This window comes from Carassius gibelio, chromosome A5 (assembly GCF_023724105.1).
Source record: "Carassius gibelio isolate Cgi1373 ecotype wild population from Czech Republic chromosome A5, carGib1.2-hapl.c, whole genome shotgun sequence".
In the NCBI taxonomy this organism is placed as follows: Eukaryota; Metazoa; Chordata; class Actinopteri; order Cypriniformes; family Cyprinidae; genus Carassius; species Carassius gibelio.
This window is the reverse complement of record NC_068375.1, coordinates 34436488-34452793: the sequence shown is the minus strand read 5'-3', so window position 1 is coordinate 34452793 and position 16306 is coordinate 34436488. Positions and strand designations below refer to the sequence as shown.

The window sequence follows — 16306 nt, the reverse complement described above, 5'->3', positions numbered from 1 at the left end:
CATCAACCAAATTAGTCCACACAAAATGTTAGTTCCTGTCATCTCTTTATCTCAAACTTTATTTAAAAAAACACCTCAGTTGTGTTCTTAACTCACTCGTCATTGAGTCCACAGCGGCGGCTGGTCGGATTGCCATATTTGATGAGGGTTTCTGTTACTTCTTTGTAGAGTTTATCTCCCAGAGCACGCGGAACGCCCTCCCAGCACAGGATGACAACAACAATAACAGTGTTGACACAGTGGTGCCCAGGTCGTTGCTTCACAACGCATAATAATTTCTCCTTCTCACTGCTGCGACGAATCACCTACAACGAAAGACAATCAGCAATGATAAATGCATATGATAGATGTTAAGTTATAGTTGTGTATACTTCAGCAAAGCAGAAATCACAATGTAATCATTCAGTGGTACTACTTTCACGGCTGTCTCGTGTCCTGTGGTATTTTCAGTTAAAATCTGTTCACTCAGACTAGCTGTTTTTGAATGCCAGAAGGCGTAAGAAACATGCCCATCTGGTTCAGGTGAACCCCCCCACCAGCCTAATTATACAGGTATTCCTTAAGCCTAAATAATCATCCAATCATTCAGGTAACCCAATGCTTAGTTGATTTTAGAAATATTTTGTTTTGCACACTCACCCACTTAGCAATAGGACATCCCTGAGAGCTCTTTCCTTCTTTCCCGGTGTAAATTACCCTCTCAATACGAACGGCTTCGCCTTTCTCCCCATACCTATTCATAAAGAGGAGACAGAAGTTGAGGGACAAACTCAAATTACAGTTTGAAATTGCAACACGAAAATAGCAACCCACCTCAATCCTAATGAAGACACATTTTAAGACACTTTATACAGATTTGGGAGCATGCATGTAGAAATCAAATAAAGAATTAGAGGTACAGTATGTAGTATTGACAGCTAGAGACAGCTAGAGAGCATTGGTGGTTCAGTGGTAGAATTCTCGCCTGCCACGCGGGAGACCCGGGTCCGATTCCCGGCCAATGCAGCAGAGGTCGCCTTGGGGAAGTCGTGGCCTAATGGTTAGAGGGTTGGACTCCCAATCGAAGGGTTGTGAGTTCTAGTCTTGGGCCGGACGGAATTGTGGGTGGGGGGAGTGCATGTACAGTTCTCTCTCCACCTTCAATACCACGACTTAGGTGCCCTTGAGCAAGGCATCGAACCCCCAACTGCTTCCCGGGCGCCGCAGCATAAATGGCTGCCCACTGCTCCGGGTGTGTGCTCACAGTGTGTGTGTGTGTTCACTGCTCTGTGTGTGTGCATTTCGGATGGGTTAAATGCAGAGCACAAATTCTGAGTATGGGTCACCATACTTGGCTGAATGTCACTTCACTTTACTTTAGATTGAAAAGGGTACTGTAGTTCAAATTCAGAATATTGGAGAGCATTGTTTCTTCCTACCCTCATCGATGCTCACGTGGATAGCCAGATGCAACAAGGAATGAGCATGACTGACAATGTTAGCCAACGAGTCTTACAGTGTAAGGTGATGAGTTGTTTTATCTGTGTTTAATATGCCTCAGCTCATAGAGCTTTTTAGATGGACGCTGATTATTTTTAGGTCAGGTAGAATCTTTGATCTCTGACCCAGTTAAAATGCCTGCAATGTGCTTTGTTTTCAGACAGCTGGAAACCCGGGCTGACAAAATACTATTGGTTAAACTGGCAGAGGACAGAATCACACAGACAAAAACAGACATTCTGATGTGGAACACTCATTTCAAAGCAGAATAAATGGTTGTAGCGTTGTTTTTTGGAGAAACTAATATGTGAGCTTAACATGTTTACTAAATATCTTCAAACATATTATGGTATTTATATGGTTTAGCCAAAAAATTACATACAGCACATTTAAGCAGTTAAAGCTTTGAGTTTGGTAAAGCTTTAAAAATTATGCGTGATACATCAATGTATTGAACAGTTCCACATTTTATGAGATGTGTGTCATATATTGAAGTAGTTTGTGATACTTCCATATTCTCAGACAACAACTGCTTGTCTCCTCAAATGAAACTCTCAGTGCACCTGTATGGCAGCAGCATGTGCTAAGTATAATTCAGTTTAATTACACAAGTATAAGCTACGTATAATTCAGTATAATTACTCAGGTTGGGGGAGAAGCTTCAAAGATCCAGAGGGGTGGGCTATGAGGTCAAAGGCTACAAAAGGGTCAAGCTTAGGCTTAAGGAGGCTATAGTCACTGTCTAATGGACAAACAAAGGGGGGGGGGGGGGGTTCTTCTTCTACCCACCAGCTCTCCCTTTATCTCAGAGGAGATGACTCAGGCTATAGAAATACAGCCACTATGCCCTCAATCAGCTCTCAAATAAAGCAATGAGAGTGGACAAGCATAGGAGAGGTCAGCAAAGGTGGAGCTACTCTGTCCAAATGGGTCAACAAAGTCTTAGCTTCTGTATGCTTACAAGGGAAAGGTGGTCAACATATTTACTCTTTCACTTCTCAATGATCATAGGATCATTAAAGTATTAGTAAATAACGTTTTTAAACCTCAGGGAATGTGTCAAGTATTTTCATAAATAGGAAATTAACTTGATTTACAGTATATATATTTTTAACAAATTTCCCCCGCATGACAGCACTACTGTGAAGGAAATCTGGCTTCCTTTTGTCCTGTGTATCCAAATAAAAAAAAAACTAAAGAATGCTCATTGCTTAAAGTTAATATAAACTCCACCGTTTTCTTCATTTCACCTACTACTTCTTTAATTTCCTCTAAATTATTTTCTTTCCCCCTTTTATTCATTGTCTGTCTCCCTGTCTCTCCCCTGTGTGGTTCTGCTGATGCTGATATTTCCTGTTACTCCTGTTGGATTCTGGGTCAGAAATACCCTGGGGACAAGATCATAGAGCAGGAAGGTGGGAGGGGGTGAAGAGAGAACAAATGGCAGAAAAGAGAGATGCTTATCCTCAGCTGGTTAAGAATCTGTTGCCAGGGTCCAACTGCCAGAGCTTCCAAAGGACTCTTGCAGAACAATGACATGGTGGTTAGGGATCTCTTAAAGCAAATGACGTTGGGTCATTCCTCTGTGCCTTTTTAAGTTTAATACTTGGTTTCAGACAGTAGACAAATGTATTATGATCAGTGTTGGGCAGTAGAGTCGCTACAAGCAGCGAAGCTACTAGTTTAACTACATTTCTCAGTAGCTTGGTTGTAGCTTCGCTGCTTTCTGAATTAAATAGCTTTTCAGTAGCAAAGCTCTTTTTTTTACCAAGTAGTGCGGTAGCTTCCACACAAGCTACATTTTCGCAAGCATTTCTGAAGCTCAAACTCAAATCGGGAAATACAACTGCTAAAATCGCTGATCCTGGATCAGTAGTGACGCGACGGCGCTACTTCATCTTGTTCGTGTGTACGGTGGATAGCAACCAACCATCTTTATGATGCATTACCGCCACCTTCTGCTCCGGATGGTACCACTCCTTGGCCAGTCAGGCAAAAAATTATTTGATCAAATGATGGCATAGGATGAGGTCGGAGAACAGTTAATCCCGAGGAGTGAGTCGCCGTGGCCGTACCTCGACAAGTACATGACACTGACCGAGATAACAGAGAGAAAATATGTTTTCGGATGCTGCTGGTAAAAATTATCAGGGTCCAGCCTGGCCATTTTTTTTTGTACTGTTTGGAGGTCTTGCATTTTGTTCTGCAAAGGCCTACAGTATATTAAGCATGTCCATGCAACGGGTGCATACACTTACTTGTGCGCACATTGTTAATTACATGTATTTTGATTGTTTTTTTTTGCCAAATTGATAAGGAACACAAAAAACTATTAAACTAAACAATTACACCTGCCTATCTGTTTGACTGGCAGTTTTGGGCACTGAGCTAGCATTGACTTCACTTCATTGAAACGTGTTCAACATAAAAATTTAATTTTAAAAGTAGCTTAGATGTAGCAAGTTATTCATTTTATGTGTATGATAATATTCTTATATATTCAGTTACTTTTTTTGGTAATGTTACTAAAAAAAAGGGGACAAGAAAGAAAAGATGATTGCTACAGAAAAGAAAGCAATAGGTACTCTTCATTTAGTTTTTGTGATTTTCCTATTTGGCTCAATAAAAACGTAATGTTCCCACATGGCTCTTACATGTTCTGCTGGTTGTGTTTGCAAATGAACATGCTTTCATCAAGAGCACTGAAGAAGGTGACATTGTGGAATGCTATCTGAACCAATAATAATTCAGACATCTGACAGGTGCCGCTCACCTCTCTTCCATTAGTTGTCTGACTGAAGCAATGTCTCGCCCAGATCCCAAGTGATTGTAATATGGACCCTCTTCCTTTTCTAGGACTTGATCTATGGGAAACAGAGAGCGAAAGTGAATGCAGGTTAAAGCATGGACACACTCTTATACAACAATGGGTAATCCAAATGATATTAACAGTTTAGACTGCAAATGTGTAATGCCATTAGAATGATCGCATGAGTCAGTCATGTGTGGGTGAGCAAGAGAGAGAAAGGGACAGAGAGCTTGTCTGGGAAAGAGGCAATCTAAGGTCACATTCCACTCAGGGTGTAGGGATAAAGGCGTGACTAAAGTCAGGAAATTATTTGTGGGAACATCCTACTTAAATCTTACAGAAAAAGTGTTTGTGAGAAGAAAAACATCTAGTGGCTACTTATTACCTGCTTACTCAGCAGGGTAAAATACCAACAGTTGATGCAAGAATAGCTAACAGCATGGGGAAAATGGAGTGCTTTACATAGACAAGCACAAACACAGACAGAAAAATAAAAACATATTCTAAATATATTCTAGCATGTCAAAATCTATATTAAGACTGTATAACTGCTGAAGGTACTACATATGGGGCTGTCTTGAATGTGTTTGTATCAAATTACACTGGGTGTTTCCTGTGGTGTTGACAGAGAGTTGTAAGGATTCACTATGGAAACCTCCCTTCTATTGTCCTTTGCCCTTAGTAACAGTCAAGCTCCAACAAGTGTTCAGGCATAGTTTACAATCCTTGAATGAATGCTTTTTTTTATTTATTTATTTTTTATTTGTCAAAGCATATTGATATCTATATATCACATGTATAATACAAATTTCACACCACCAAAACCTCTGAATGACACGGTAAGAGATTTGAGGCCTGAGCTGAGAGGTTGCAGTCCATCTCTTCTCACCGTGTCCTCCCTATTCCCTCCCTAATTTGATGTCTGGCCACAGTATATCATATGATATACGAGCAGACTCCCTTTATTGTGACTGCCTTCTTAGCAGAAACTAGCTGTATTCACTGTACCAACAGTCTGAACGTAGACAGAAAGTGGTGCAGTGCACTGGCCCAAAGAATCACAATGGGCTCCTTTCTTCAAATCTATTGTTGCTCTGCAAGAGGCACAGAGAACAGACTGCAATGCAATGCACGGGCCCCTGATAGAGCAGGCATTCTCAGACATGGCCCAACACTATCTTGGGAAATGTGCTCATGCAGAAATGAAATGATGAAATAAACATTTGGAGGCTTGTTGAAGGGAATTCTAATGATCAATGAGGTAGAATGAGGTGTGGGGTGGTGTGATGTGCTATACTGCAGCAAAATGTCAAATTTCATATATTTTTGTGCTTTTATATTCTGTTTGAGGATTTGCCTGATCTTGCCCAAATTGCTCCAATATATTTTGCTGGATTTAATTCTCTCACTTACCTACGCAGTCACAGGTGGGAAAATCAGGTTGGGAGTCTTTCACAGGTGTATCCAGTAGGTTCTTGGTGGGAGTGTCCAGGTAACGCAATGGTGACTCAAGAAAACCTTTAAGTGAAGGCGAGGAGGGAAAGATATCCTTGGTGGGTGTATTCAAATCAGCCCTCTCTTTGTCTGCAGACAAACATGCAGTTGTGGAGAGCACTGTAACGCCACCAGATGACTCGATCTTTATACGTTTAGCTGGAGGGGAGAAAGGTGCGATGAAGGGGTGCTGTCGCTCCAGAAATGCATCCTGAGCTACAGACAAGTGCTGCCCAGAAGGTTTCACATCCACCTCACATTCCTCACTTTCCTGTTTAATTGTACAGAGCTCCTCAGATGGCAATGGTGTTTTTTCTTTCAGTCTTTTAGCCATGTCTGTTTGACCTTCATCCATGGGGTCAGAATCATTTGAGGGAAAAGGAGGGCAGTTATTTGGCTGCTTTGGGGATGGTGACTCGGGTCTGGTTTGTCCTGAGTTTGATTGTGACTCGGTCACCATTGGCTGAGCAGGGCCATTCTCTGGGGTCTCTGCTGCAGAAGCTGAGGAAATGGTGTCCCCAAACTCCTCCTCAAACTGGCGAATTAGCTCTTCAAATTTTGGATCTAGGTTACTGAGGCCAGCCAGAGAAGGAGTCTGCTGTGTTGTAGAGGTTTGAGGTGTGATACTGGTTGTTGGGATGCTATCATTTGACCCAGCTGTGCCTGAGCAAGCCATCACCTTCTGGGTGGATGGTGCTAGGACCGACACAGGAGTAAAATAAGAAAGAGTGTTTTCAGAGATGGGTGCACTACTGCTTTTCAAAATGGATTCCTGAGATTGAGCTGGAGCTGGGTGGCTCTCAGCCACCTGAGAGGGGGGAAGCCCAGCTTCCGTGCCTGGTAAAGATGGAGCAAGCTGAGATAGAGATGGTGCACATCCTGGGGAGATGAGGGGAGGTTTCAATATTACAATCTGGTTATGTGGGAGGAAAGTTGGTTGGGAAGCTTTCTGTTTATGCTTCTTGATAACAATCTGTTTGGGTTTTGGAAGAGGTGTGACCAGTGAATCAAAAAGCCCACCCACTGGCTGCTTGAGAAGAAGAGAACTCTGAGCACTCTTTTTCTTTTTGGGCTCTTTGTGCTCCTGTTTGATGGTTACAGGACCCTCTGGAATAGTCTGTGGCCACCACTTACGAAGGTTTTGACAAGCCATGGGAGCTAACGGATTGAAGGGAGGGGAATTAGAGAAGAGGTTACGTTTATGATGAAGGTGCTGCTGTAGTGCTGCCTGAGTTAAGTGCCTAATGGTGGGGGAAAACTGCTGACCCTGGAACTGCTGCTGGCCATTTACTACTCCCTCCTGGCCCATGACTGCACACCCTGAGCCCAGGTACTCTTTTATATCCACCTCCTGCTTGATGTGAGACATCACAGTAAGGCTGTCCTTGCGACCATCCTGCAAGCTGGGGTGAGGGAGTGGGAACTTGAAGGCTGAGTTGGTGTACTTTCCACTGGTGTCTCCGAGGAGTTGCTTAAGCTCAGACACTGGGTCACTGGGAAGCTGGGAATCAGTATTCACCACCATCCATGGGTTCTGAGGGGAGATTTTATCACAGCTTCCAGCTGTGCCCTGGCTCCACTGCTGGGGTCGGGGATTAGGGGTCGATGGGTGTACGCTTGTAAATGGGGACTTGGAGGATGGGTATGTTGAAGGATAGTGAGATGGGCTAGACAAAATGTTAGGTGTAGGAGCCTCAACCTGGGACCGAGGTCTCTGCTGATCCCATGAAATTTCCTGTTGAGGATAATGACCAGGAGGGATAGACTGTGGCATAGCAGAGGTGGCAGAGGAGGACAAAAGAGGACCGGGTGATGAAGAGACAACCTGTGGCATTCTCTGAGGATAGGAGGTTGGAAGATGCTGATGGTGATTTGCAGGTGAAGATTCACCAAGAGGAACAACAGTTTGTGGGTCAGTGCCAGACAACTGGGTCAGAGCCTCAATTGCGATTGCTGTTTGCAAGCTAACATTTCTTTCCTTGGCTATTGACAGAACACTAGGGGAGCAAGGAATAGGTGCTGGTGGCCCAAAAGCTCTAGGAGCAGAAGGCTGGTTTACATGGGCATGTGGATTTGTGTCTTGCACACACAAGGAGTTACCTCCACGTTGTTGAGGTTGGGATTGGGCACTGCGATGCTGTGCATGTGGCTGTAAAGGAGCACCCGGAATCTTACAGGAACCTTTATCCTGACAGTTAGCCACCATTTTGATTTGCTTCTCCAGCCACTCCAGGTAGTCAGGGCAGTCTGGGCCATCACAATCACAGTTAGGTGGCTTGTGGCCATGACGAGCCTTGCTCAGTGCTGCCTGAAGAGTGTTTAGGTCTTCAGGGGGGTACAACTCACCATCTACACCTTTCTGTCTCGCCTCCTCACCTACATTAGATATTTCCTGATTGAACCTTTCGTAAAGTTGAGTTGTAGGAGTCTCAGAAGGTTGATGGTTGGTGTAAGGTGGCAGTGAGCCAACAGAAGCAGAAAAGGCCACCAGGGTTCGTGCATCCTCCATATCCACATCATTCACTGGTTTATTGGCATTTTGGCCACTCCAAGCACCCTGTTGAGATTCAGGATTTGACTTCCCAGCATGTTCAGAGACCCAACCTGGTGTCTGGGAAATACATCCAGCTCCCTCATGGTAGTTGTGCTGGTGGTGCTCCCCGGCCAGGTCTTTAACTTCTTCATCACAACTATTTTCTTCATTTGTTGCATTTTTGCTAAGCCCATTAGACAGTTCCTGGTTTAACACGCCTTCATCCAGGCGGTCATGGGACCCAATTTCCATCTGGCCTCTTCCTCTGGGGCCATCCACTGAACCCACCACAGAAACAGTCTGAGGAAGAGCAAAAACATAAGTTACTTGACAATGATCCAGCAAACTGGCAATATATATATATATATATATATATATATATATATATATATATGTGTGTGTGTGTGTGTGTGTGTGTGTGTGTGTGTGTGTGTGTGTGTGTTTTAAGTCTGTGTATCCTATTCAACACTATATCTTTGTATAATATTTGTAGCTGTGATGCATTTATTACATCGCACAAAATATAAGGCAAATACTATTTGCAGACTAATTCAAACAAAGATCATAGTATTAATCTTGGTATTCTTTGTAAGATTGCTGCCTGATTAAAAAAAAAACTACATAATATTTTGTTCCGCTGATATTCCTGGGTCTTCTTATGTTCATCTTCTCTCTGTCTTTGCTCTCTGCTCTTAAGAAAACACATTCCGCAAAAACAACATAAAACGGCCTTTGTTTACTACAGTGTTGTCCATGGTCTAATTTAAATTATAGCACTGGGCATAATTTATGGCCAAATTATGTGCAGATGCTAAAAAATATTCTGACTGAAACAACCTGAGCCTACTCATTTTCAAGAGTACAATGGAGACTGGACTGCATGAAGTTCAACTGTCTCATGCAAATACAAACCCATATTTAGAATTATAATACAACTGATAATGCCAAGTCAACATACTGAGAACCTCTTCCTGGTTCCTGGTTTTCAAATAAGCTTTTTGCTAGTCTCTCAACTCTCTTTTGTGCTTTTTGAATGTTGTGGAAAATGTGAAATGGTTCCAGATAAGTGTGAAAGGGCAATATCTGCATGCAACAACATCTTCCTGGTACTTTTAAGTCATGATGGATCTCTAAAATTATTTAAAAAAGTGGATTAAAAAAAACTGTTTGCTACACATGACAAATACAGAGGCCTTTGTCTATGATGAAGGCATATCTTAGAAAAGAGGACATTGTGGTTTTACCACACTAGCTTAATGAAATTAATCACCCATTTAAAACGAACATGAAATGGCCTGTTTAAATGTCTTAAGCAGTAATTCTGTAGAAACGTTTACAATATTTGAACAGAGTATAAGAACTTTTTTGCATAAAATTAAACTGTTTAGACTGCTGAGACAAGACTTGCATGTTTAAGAGTTCACCTAACAGCTCTGTAGCTAAATGTCCAAATCTCTCTTATTGTGCCTTGATTGTGACAGCTCTTTTGATGGGTTATACTGATGGTCAAGTTATTCAGACACTTTGAATTCACCTTCTGTGATGGTGTCTGGATGGACCCTCATGGGGCTATTTGTGTGTGTGTGTGTGTGTGTGTACATACGCGTGTGTTTTAAAAACGTTTTAGATGAGGAGCGTGAGCTAGTACCCCACTTACCAACACTGGTCACACTCCAACTCTTCAAAAAAAAAAGCTGAACCGCACAATTGTTACAACAGGCTCTTTTTCCTCTTTTCAAGTGATGCAATGGGCATCCACGTGCACACAGTCATGCAGAAACATTTCACAATAAAGTCTTAAGACCGGGAAACACCAAGGCGAACGACGGCCAGGCTAGTTGGCTCTCATCTGGCTCATGTCGGTGCCAGATTCACATAGGGGACGTCGGCGAGAGTGAGAACTCTGATTGGATGTTCAGTTTAGCGAACGAGTCGGTGCTAAGAATTAAAGCGAAAGTGCTGAAAACAAGCATGTAAATGAAGGTGGGACAGACAGAAGGCTGTTTTAAATGTTACGTGATCTTTTCCAATCATTCATATTACATACATTACATTTAGTCATTTAGCAGACGCTTTTATCCAAAGCAACTTACAAATGAGGACAATGGAAGCAATCAAAAACAACAAAAAGCAATGATATGTAGGTGCTATAACAAGTCTCAGTTAGATAAAATGCAGTACACGTAGCAAGGGCTTTTAAATAATATAAGAAATAAAAAGAAAACCGATAGAATAGAAAAAGAATAAAGCAAGCTAGTGTTTTTTTTTTAAAGAATAGAATTAGAATAGTTAGTGCTAAAGTAAGTTCCAAATAAAGATGGAAGAGATGTGTTTTAAGCCGATTCTTGAAGATGGCTAAGGACTCAGCTGCTCAGATTGAGTTGGGGAGGTCATTCCACCAGAAGGGAACATTTCATTTAAAAGTCCGTAAAAGTGACTTTGTGCTTCTTTGGGATGGCACAATCAAGCGACGTTCACTTGCTGAATGCAAGCTTCTTGAGGGCACATAGGTCTGAAGTAATAAATTTAGGTAAATGGGTGAAGAGCCAGTGGTGGATTTGTAGGCAAAGATCCATGACTTGAATTTTATGCGAGCAGCTATCATTAGTAACATGGTATCAATCTTATACAAAATAGTTTTCATAACAACATGATCTGCTTAAAACGATTATTAATCAGCGTAATCAAAGAAATTAATGTTACTGATTCAAAATGGTAAGCAAGTGCCGTTTATCTTGTATATCTTTGTTTCGGTTTCTACTTTTGATTGAGGAATATATATTATTGATAGCTGCTGATATGGACAGCTCATTCCTCTCACGTATGTGTAGAACGCACATGTAAGTTTGCCGTTGGCTGTAGTCTGTGCGTTGGGTTTTTAGCGCAGCTTTTTGGTCCGACGCTGCCGACGTGAGGTGACAATGCTGTCGGCTTTCGATACTGCTAGCTCTTTTAAGTTGGCTTGCTGTGTACCGGCCTTTAGGCTACGTTTACAAGACAACAACGTAGTCAAAAACAGAATTGTTTTTCCCTTGCATTTTTAAAGGTTTTGTATACACAACAACGTTTTCAAAACAATTTGCATATACACATATCCACGAAAATAGCCAAAAATGCTGTATTACGTATGCTAAGGCCAGTAGTTAGCGCTGTCACCTTGTTAGTAAATAGCACCTCTATTGAAGTGACGATTATATGTTGTATATGAGGTGTCTCCACTGTTGGTTGTAATACTGGTGAAGTAAATCCACACTTTGCTGAAGAAGCGTTAGAAAACTCTTGAGCAGAACCAACAGAACCATGCACTCCACTGTTGTGTTTGTTTGTTTGCTCTTGGCTTCAACATCGACAAGTACTGCACATGTCTACATATACCCAACATGTACTCACATGCGCGTGACATTACCATTTGCAAAGATTTCCGTACTCTCACTGAAATGATAACGGTGGCATTTTCACTTCAGAACACTTTTGCCATTTAAATGAATTAGCAAAATACATAAAAGTTTCCCGTTTTTGGCTGAAAACGCTGTAGTGTAAACAGCCCCCTTAGTGTCACTCTAGAGTTCACAAGAACGCACGTGCAAAACTGGACTAGTTTGTATTTCAAACATCAGAGTTAACTTATTGCATGCAACATGCTACACATCTGGTGTTAAGAATATTTGGATCAGTGACACACATATATATGCCCTACACCTGCAGACACACACCTGTCTGACAGCAGACAGCATGTGCTTTCGATTATCTGAGGCATGCCAGGACTTTCAGCACTGCCAAAACTCTCTCCCCTTCTTCTTTCAGTCAAAGAGCTACTACTACCAAAACATTAACACGCCCAACCAGAAAAGACTGTAAAACCAGTTTAACTCAGAAGTATGAAGTGCCCTTTAAACTTAGACCATATGCTGCTTATACAAGGTCTCAGAATTTACACATAATTAACAGCTGTCTCAGAGGTTGACAGCACTAAGAAGAAGAAAAAAAACAGATACTGCAGATGAGGTTTAAAGCATAGTATCAGGCAGCTGAACATAGAAAGACACACAACACCACCACCCCCTCCCGTAGCTGTCCCCACGTACTCCTGTGTCCATCATAGTCAAAATACAAAGCTCAAGCACACAGAGAGGGAAATGAACAGATTGGCGTCTACTCACAGTGGTCTAGCTGTCCCAATACCGTTGCTGGAGAGACTAAGGTGGACAAGAAAGTGCATGGAATACAGTTTTCACAAAAGTGCCAAATTATTAAAAAAAGAAGCAAGCCGGTGGAAATCCTCTAGGGGTTCCTTTCTTTTCTCTTACTGTCTTTCTTTCTTTCTCTCCCTCTCTTCTCAGTCAGCCAGGCAGTGCGGCACACGGACACACACACGCACTCACGCACGCACGCACTCTGTCATACACACCTCCCCAACGCACACACATTCGCTCTGATTCTCTTCCTATCACCACTGTCGTTTCTCTCTTTCTCCCTCTCTCATTATGTCTCTCTGCTCCTCCCTTCCCTTTTTCTATATTCTTTTTCTTTCTGCTTTTCGCATTTGCCGTCTGCTTTGCCTTACAGCCCCCACCCTCCCTCTCTCTCGTTCCCTTGCTCAATCACTCCCTCCCTTCATTTTCCTCCTCCCCCTCCTCTTTTCTGTGTGTGCAGAGTGAGAGAGGCCATTATCTGAGCCACACTGGGCACGTACGATGGAATGGTGGAGCGTGCAGGAAATACAGCCGCTGCAAAACGTAGAGAGAGAGCACAAGTGGCAGACTGGCTGACTATTGCGCTAAATAAAGGATTGTATAGACATATCTCTGGCTTATGTGACAGCAGAGATGCATGCAAAACCAAAATGAGCAGCTATTTGTTATTGTAGAGGTGTTTTGGTTTTGTTTTTGTTGATTGGTCTGGGCTGTGAATTCTCCATAAGATGGAGGCTGCACCATTTAAATACAGACATTCACTCAAACAGTAAATGGCAGCTGCTGTGTGATGATGACTAAGAATAGCAAAAAACAAAACAAAAAAAACACAAGAAAGGTACATTTCTGGATAGTATTTATTCCTGTCATTATAGTGCTGTCCTTGATAGTTCAAAGTTTATTTTAACCCTTTATTGCTGCTTTACCCTGCAAAACATCGCTGATTTCAAAAAGATGATAGCTGGCAGAAGATGCTTACAGACATAACATATACAAGTGATGCTGCCTAACCAAAACATGAAAGAGTGTGGTGAAAAAAAATGTGTAAAAATGGCAGTCATCTACAACATACGAAGCATATACATGGTTGCACTTATAGACACCGCAGATATAAGAGTCAAGCAGCAGGAAAAGACTCTCAAAGCTGAGGAACACAGGATGTGAGGGGGAAAGCAAAGCGACTGTCAGAAGCAACCACAACCACAGGTTAACGGGAACTGTAGAGACATGGGAAGCACAAAGTTTTGAGGGAAAAGGTAACAAACAACACATAACACACATGCGTTTATGCTCAATTTTGCTGCTGGTTATGTAGTTTGACCTGTCGATGGTGTTTGTTCTGTTCAGAAGCGAGGAAGGGCGACAAGGTGCTTTTGCAGCGATACAGAAGAGGTGATGTTCGCGTAAGGGAGTCCAGGGTAGGTAAGAGCAAAATATAGAGAGTGAGTGTTCGATGGGAAGGACGGATTTGCTATCAGTCTCACGGTGTTAACCGTATTCTTCTTCCCTTTTCTGAGCCATTCTTGCGCTTTCTTTCCTGCCTAAACACTTTGTTTCATGCCAACCCATCTCTGCAAACTCCAAAGCTTCTCAGCTGGGTCTCTCACGCTCGCTCTTTTGCTGGCATCTTTTCTATCTCTACCTCTCCCTTTTCTCCAAGAGCTTATTTTTGTACTTGTTCTGTTCAGCAGAAGAGAAAAACATGGCAACTGTCTTTGATAGTCGCTGGAAAGCCCTTCGGTATGATCGCTTTTGCATTACGAGGATGCGATCACAGACTGCATAACGCGCAATTTGTATTAACCCGCATAACCTCTTGCCATGTTCGCGACTCTCTCGTGTTGTCGTTTTTCCTTCTGATCAAAGTCTTTCTCTGCCGCTCACTCTTTCTGTTGAGTCCTGCCAGTTGGATCGCCACTGTCAACACAGTGAAGGCAAGGCAACCCCACGGACAAACACACACAGACCCAAAGCCCGAGCGGAGAGGTAAAGTGCACTGTCACCAGCGGAGGAGAAGCGAGTGAATGAGAGAGAGGGAGAATGGAGAGCAGGAACCGTCATGACGTCGCAGTTGCATCACCACAATCATTCGATGCTCTCATTCGGAAAAAGAGGGCTGGGCAGATGTGTCATAACACATAATGTAGATGTGCTTCCCCTCACACACAAAGGCGCTCTCTTTCACTCGCCCGTCTAAGCATAGTCCCTCGTTCCTTTCAGCGTGATGCAGCAGTTATTTTGCCCTGTAGTTACCTCACCCTTCCTGTTGCAAGTTACAGCGAATCAATACTTAGCACTAAAAAAATATGCAGCGATGCGGAGCTGACATAACAACGATTACATTGCAACATTTTTACCAGCGTTCTTATTGCTCTGGGTGTCTACTGGATTTTATTTAACATATGAACAATTGAATGCCACTTGGTAATACTGATGAATAATGTACATGCTCAAGTGACCAGACACCAGTGGTGGACAGTAACGGAGTAGCTTTACTTCGTTACTGTACTTAAGTAAATTTTTCAAGTATCTGTACTTTACTGGAGTAGTTTTATTTTGAGTAACTTTTACTTTTACTTCACTACATTCCAAAGCATAAAATCGTACTTTTTACTTCACTACATTTCATAAAACATGTCGTTACTCCCTATAATATATCACGTGCTCCAACACGCAGAAGCGGTGTCTGATTCATCATGAACGAACTGAGTCTTTTCAAAATAAACTTTTAAATCGGATCGCAAATCGCACCAAACGATTCTTTTACGAATTAGAATGATCCGATTGCAGCTGTTCTGGAGTCGACCACTCACTGATTCAAATGAACCTTTTAGTGCGAGTCACCAGAAGTAAGAACCGGCAGATCTTGTGAGCGCGTGTGCGTCTGATGTTGCTAAAAGTAAGTTATTAATGTCGAAATTTAGGATTAATTATTGTAACTGAAAATCATATTTAGGTCAAAATTGTCCGTTGTTTGGGAACTAAATCCGCTGTAAAGAGTGATTTATTTAAGCCCACTGAAATGCTCGAGGGCAGACGATGCAGACACATCAATCAGCGTCTCTGTGTTTTAGGTAAAAAAAAAAAAAAGCCTTTAAACTAACACAGATTATATAAAATAACTCGTGCATGTTCAAATTCCCCGCTGCCGTAATATTAACAGTTTTATTAAAATGCGACCGTGTCCTATGTGACGTTTTATATTGTTTATCAACAGTAACGTTATACATATTTATATTGTTTGGATTAACTATACGAGTAGACAGACATGAATGTTTATTCATAACCGTACTGAAAATAAGTAAATAAATATTGTTAGCGTATGCTAACTGTCTACCTAACAAGCTTGCCGGTGCTAACTTGAGGTCATTTTTTATAAATAATGTCCAAATATTTTTATTCAACCACCTATATATATATATATAGGTGGTTGACATCTAGGGACAAAAGAAAGGATGTGATGTTCAGAACATTGTAACAGTAATTATCAAAGAGGGGAAGAGATGCACCCCGTTTGGCCAGGGGTGTTTTTACACCACAGACAAGATTTGATAAGGAAAAAATCATTATGAAAATATAATTATATTTTCCTTAAAATGTCCTTCCTAACTTCAGGCCTTATTATCATGTCATATATAACTGTGATGTTCTGTAAAACAACAAACTTTAAAATACTTTTTTCTTACTGGTGAAAATCATATTGTCATCTCTGTTTTCTCTCAGGTACATCACAGTGTAAGCTTCACAGTGAACATTACTCTCAGCGTAGTCCATATCAACAACAAAAATATATCTCGA

The 16306-nt window shown here is 41.9% G+C and overlaps 1 protein-coding gene, 1 long non-coding RNA gene and 1 other non-coding gene across 8 annotated transcripts in view; 2 read left to right on the top strand and 1 right to left on the bottom strand.

Annotated features, from left to right (window-relative positions):
• The window catches only part of LOC128013841 (uncharacterized), a 42104-nt gene extending 40757 nt beyond the window's left edge, over window positions 1–1347 (top strand). Inside the window, exon 2 of the long non-coding RNA XR_008183420.1 lies at window positions 1157–1347. This is a non-coding gene — a long non-coding RNA (uncharacterized LOC128013841). The remainder of the gene's footprint in view (window positions 1–1156) is intronic.
• tet3 (tet methylcytosine dioxygenase 3) overlaps window positions 1–16306 on the bottom strand; it is a 51604-nt gene that overhangs the window by 10447 nt on the left and 24851 nt on the right. For 4 of the 6 annotated variants that reach the window (XM_052596889.1, XM_052596879.1, XM_052596906.1 and 1 more), the window contains 4 exons: window positions 5702–8615; window positions 4253–4343; window positions 640–733; window positions 97–305 (listed from right to left, as the gene is read on the bottom strand). In XM_052596889.1, coding sequence (XP_052452849.1) covers window positions 97–305; window positions 640–733; window positions 4253–4343; window positions 5702–8615 — 3308 coding nt within the window. Of the gene's footprint in view, window positions 1–96; window positions 306–639; window positions 734–4252; window positions 4344–5701; window positions 8616–12475; window positions 12883–16306 lie in introns of those variants that run through there. The other 2 variants (XM_052596925.1, XM_052596897.1) reach the window with 2 other exon arrangements.
• trnag-gcc (transfer RNA glycine (anticodon GCC)) lies at window positions 935–1005 on the top strand. The gene has a single exon. It is a non-coding gene; the product is annotated as a tRNA-Gly (tRNA).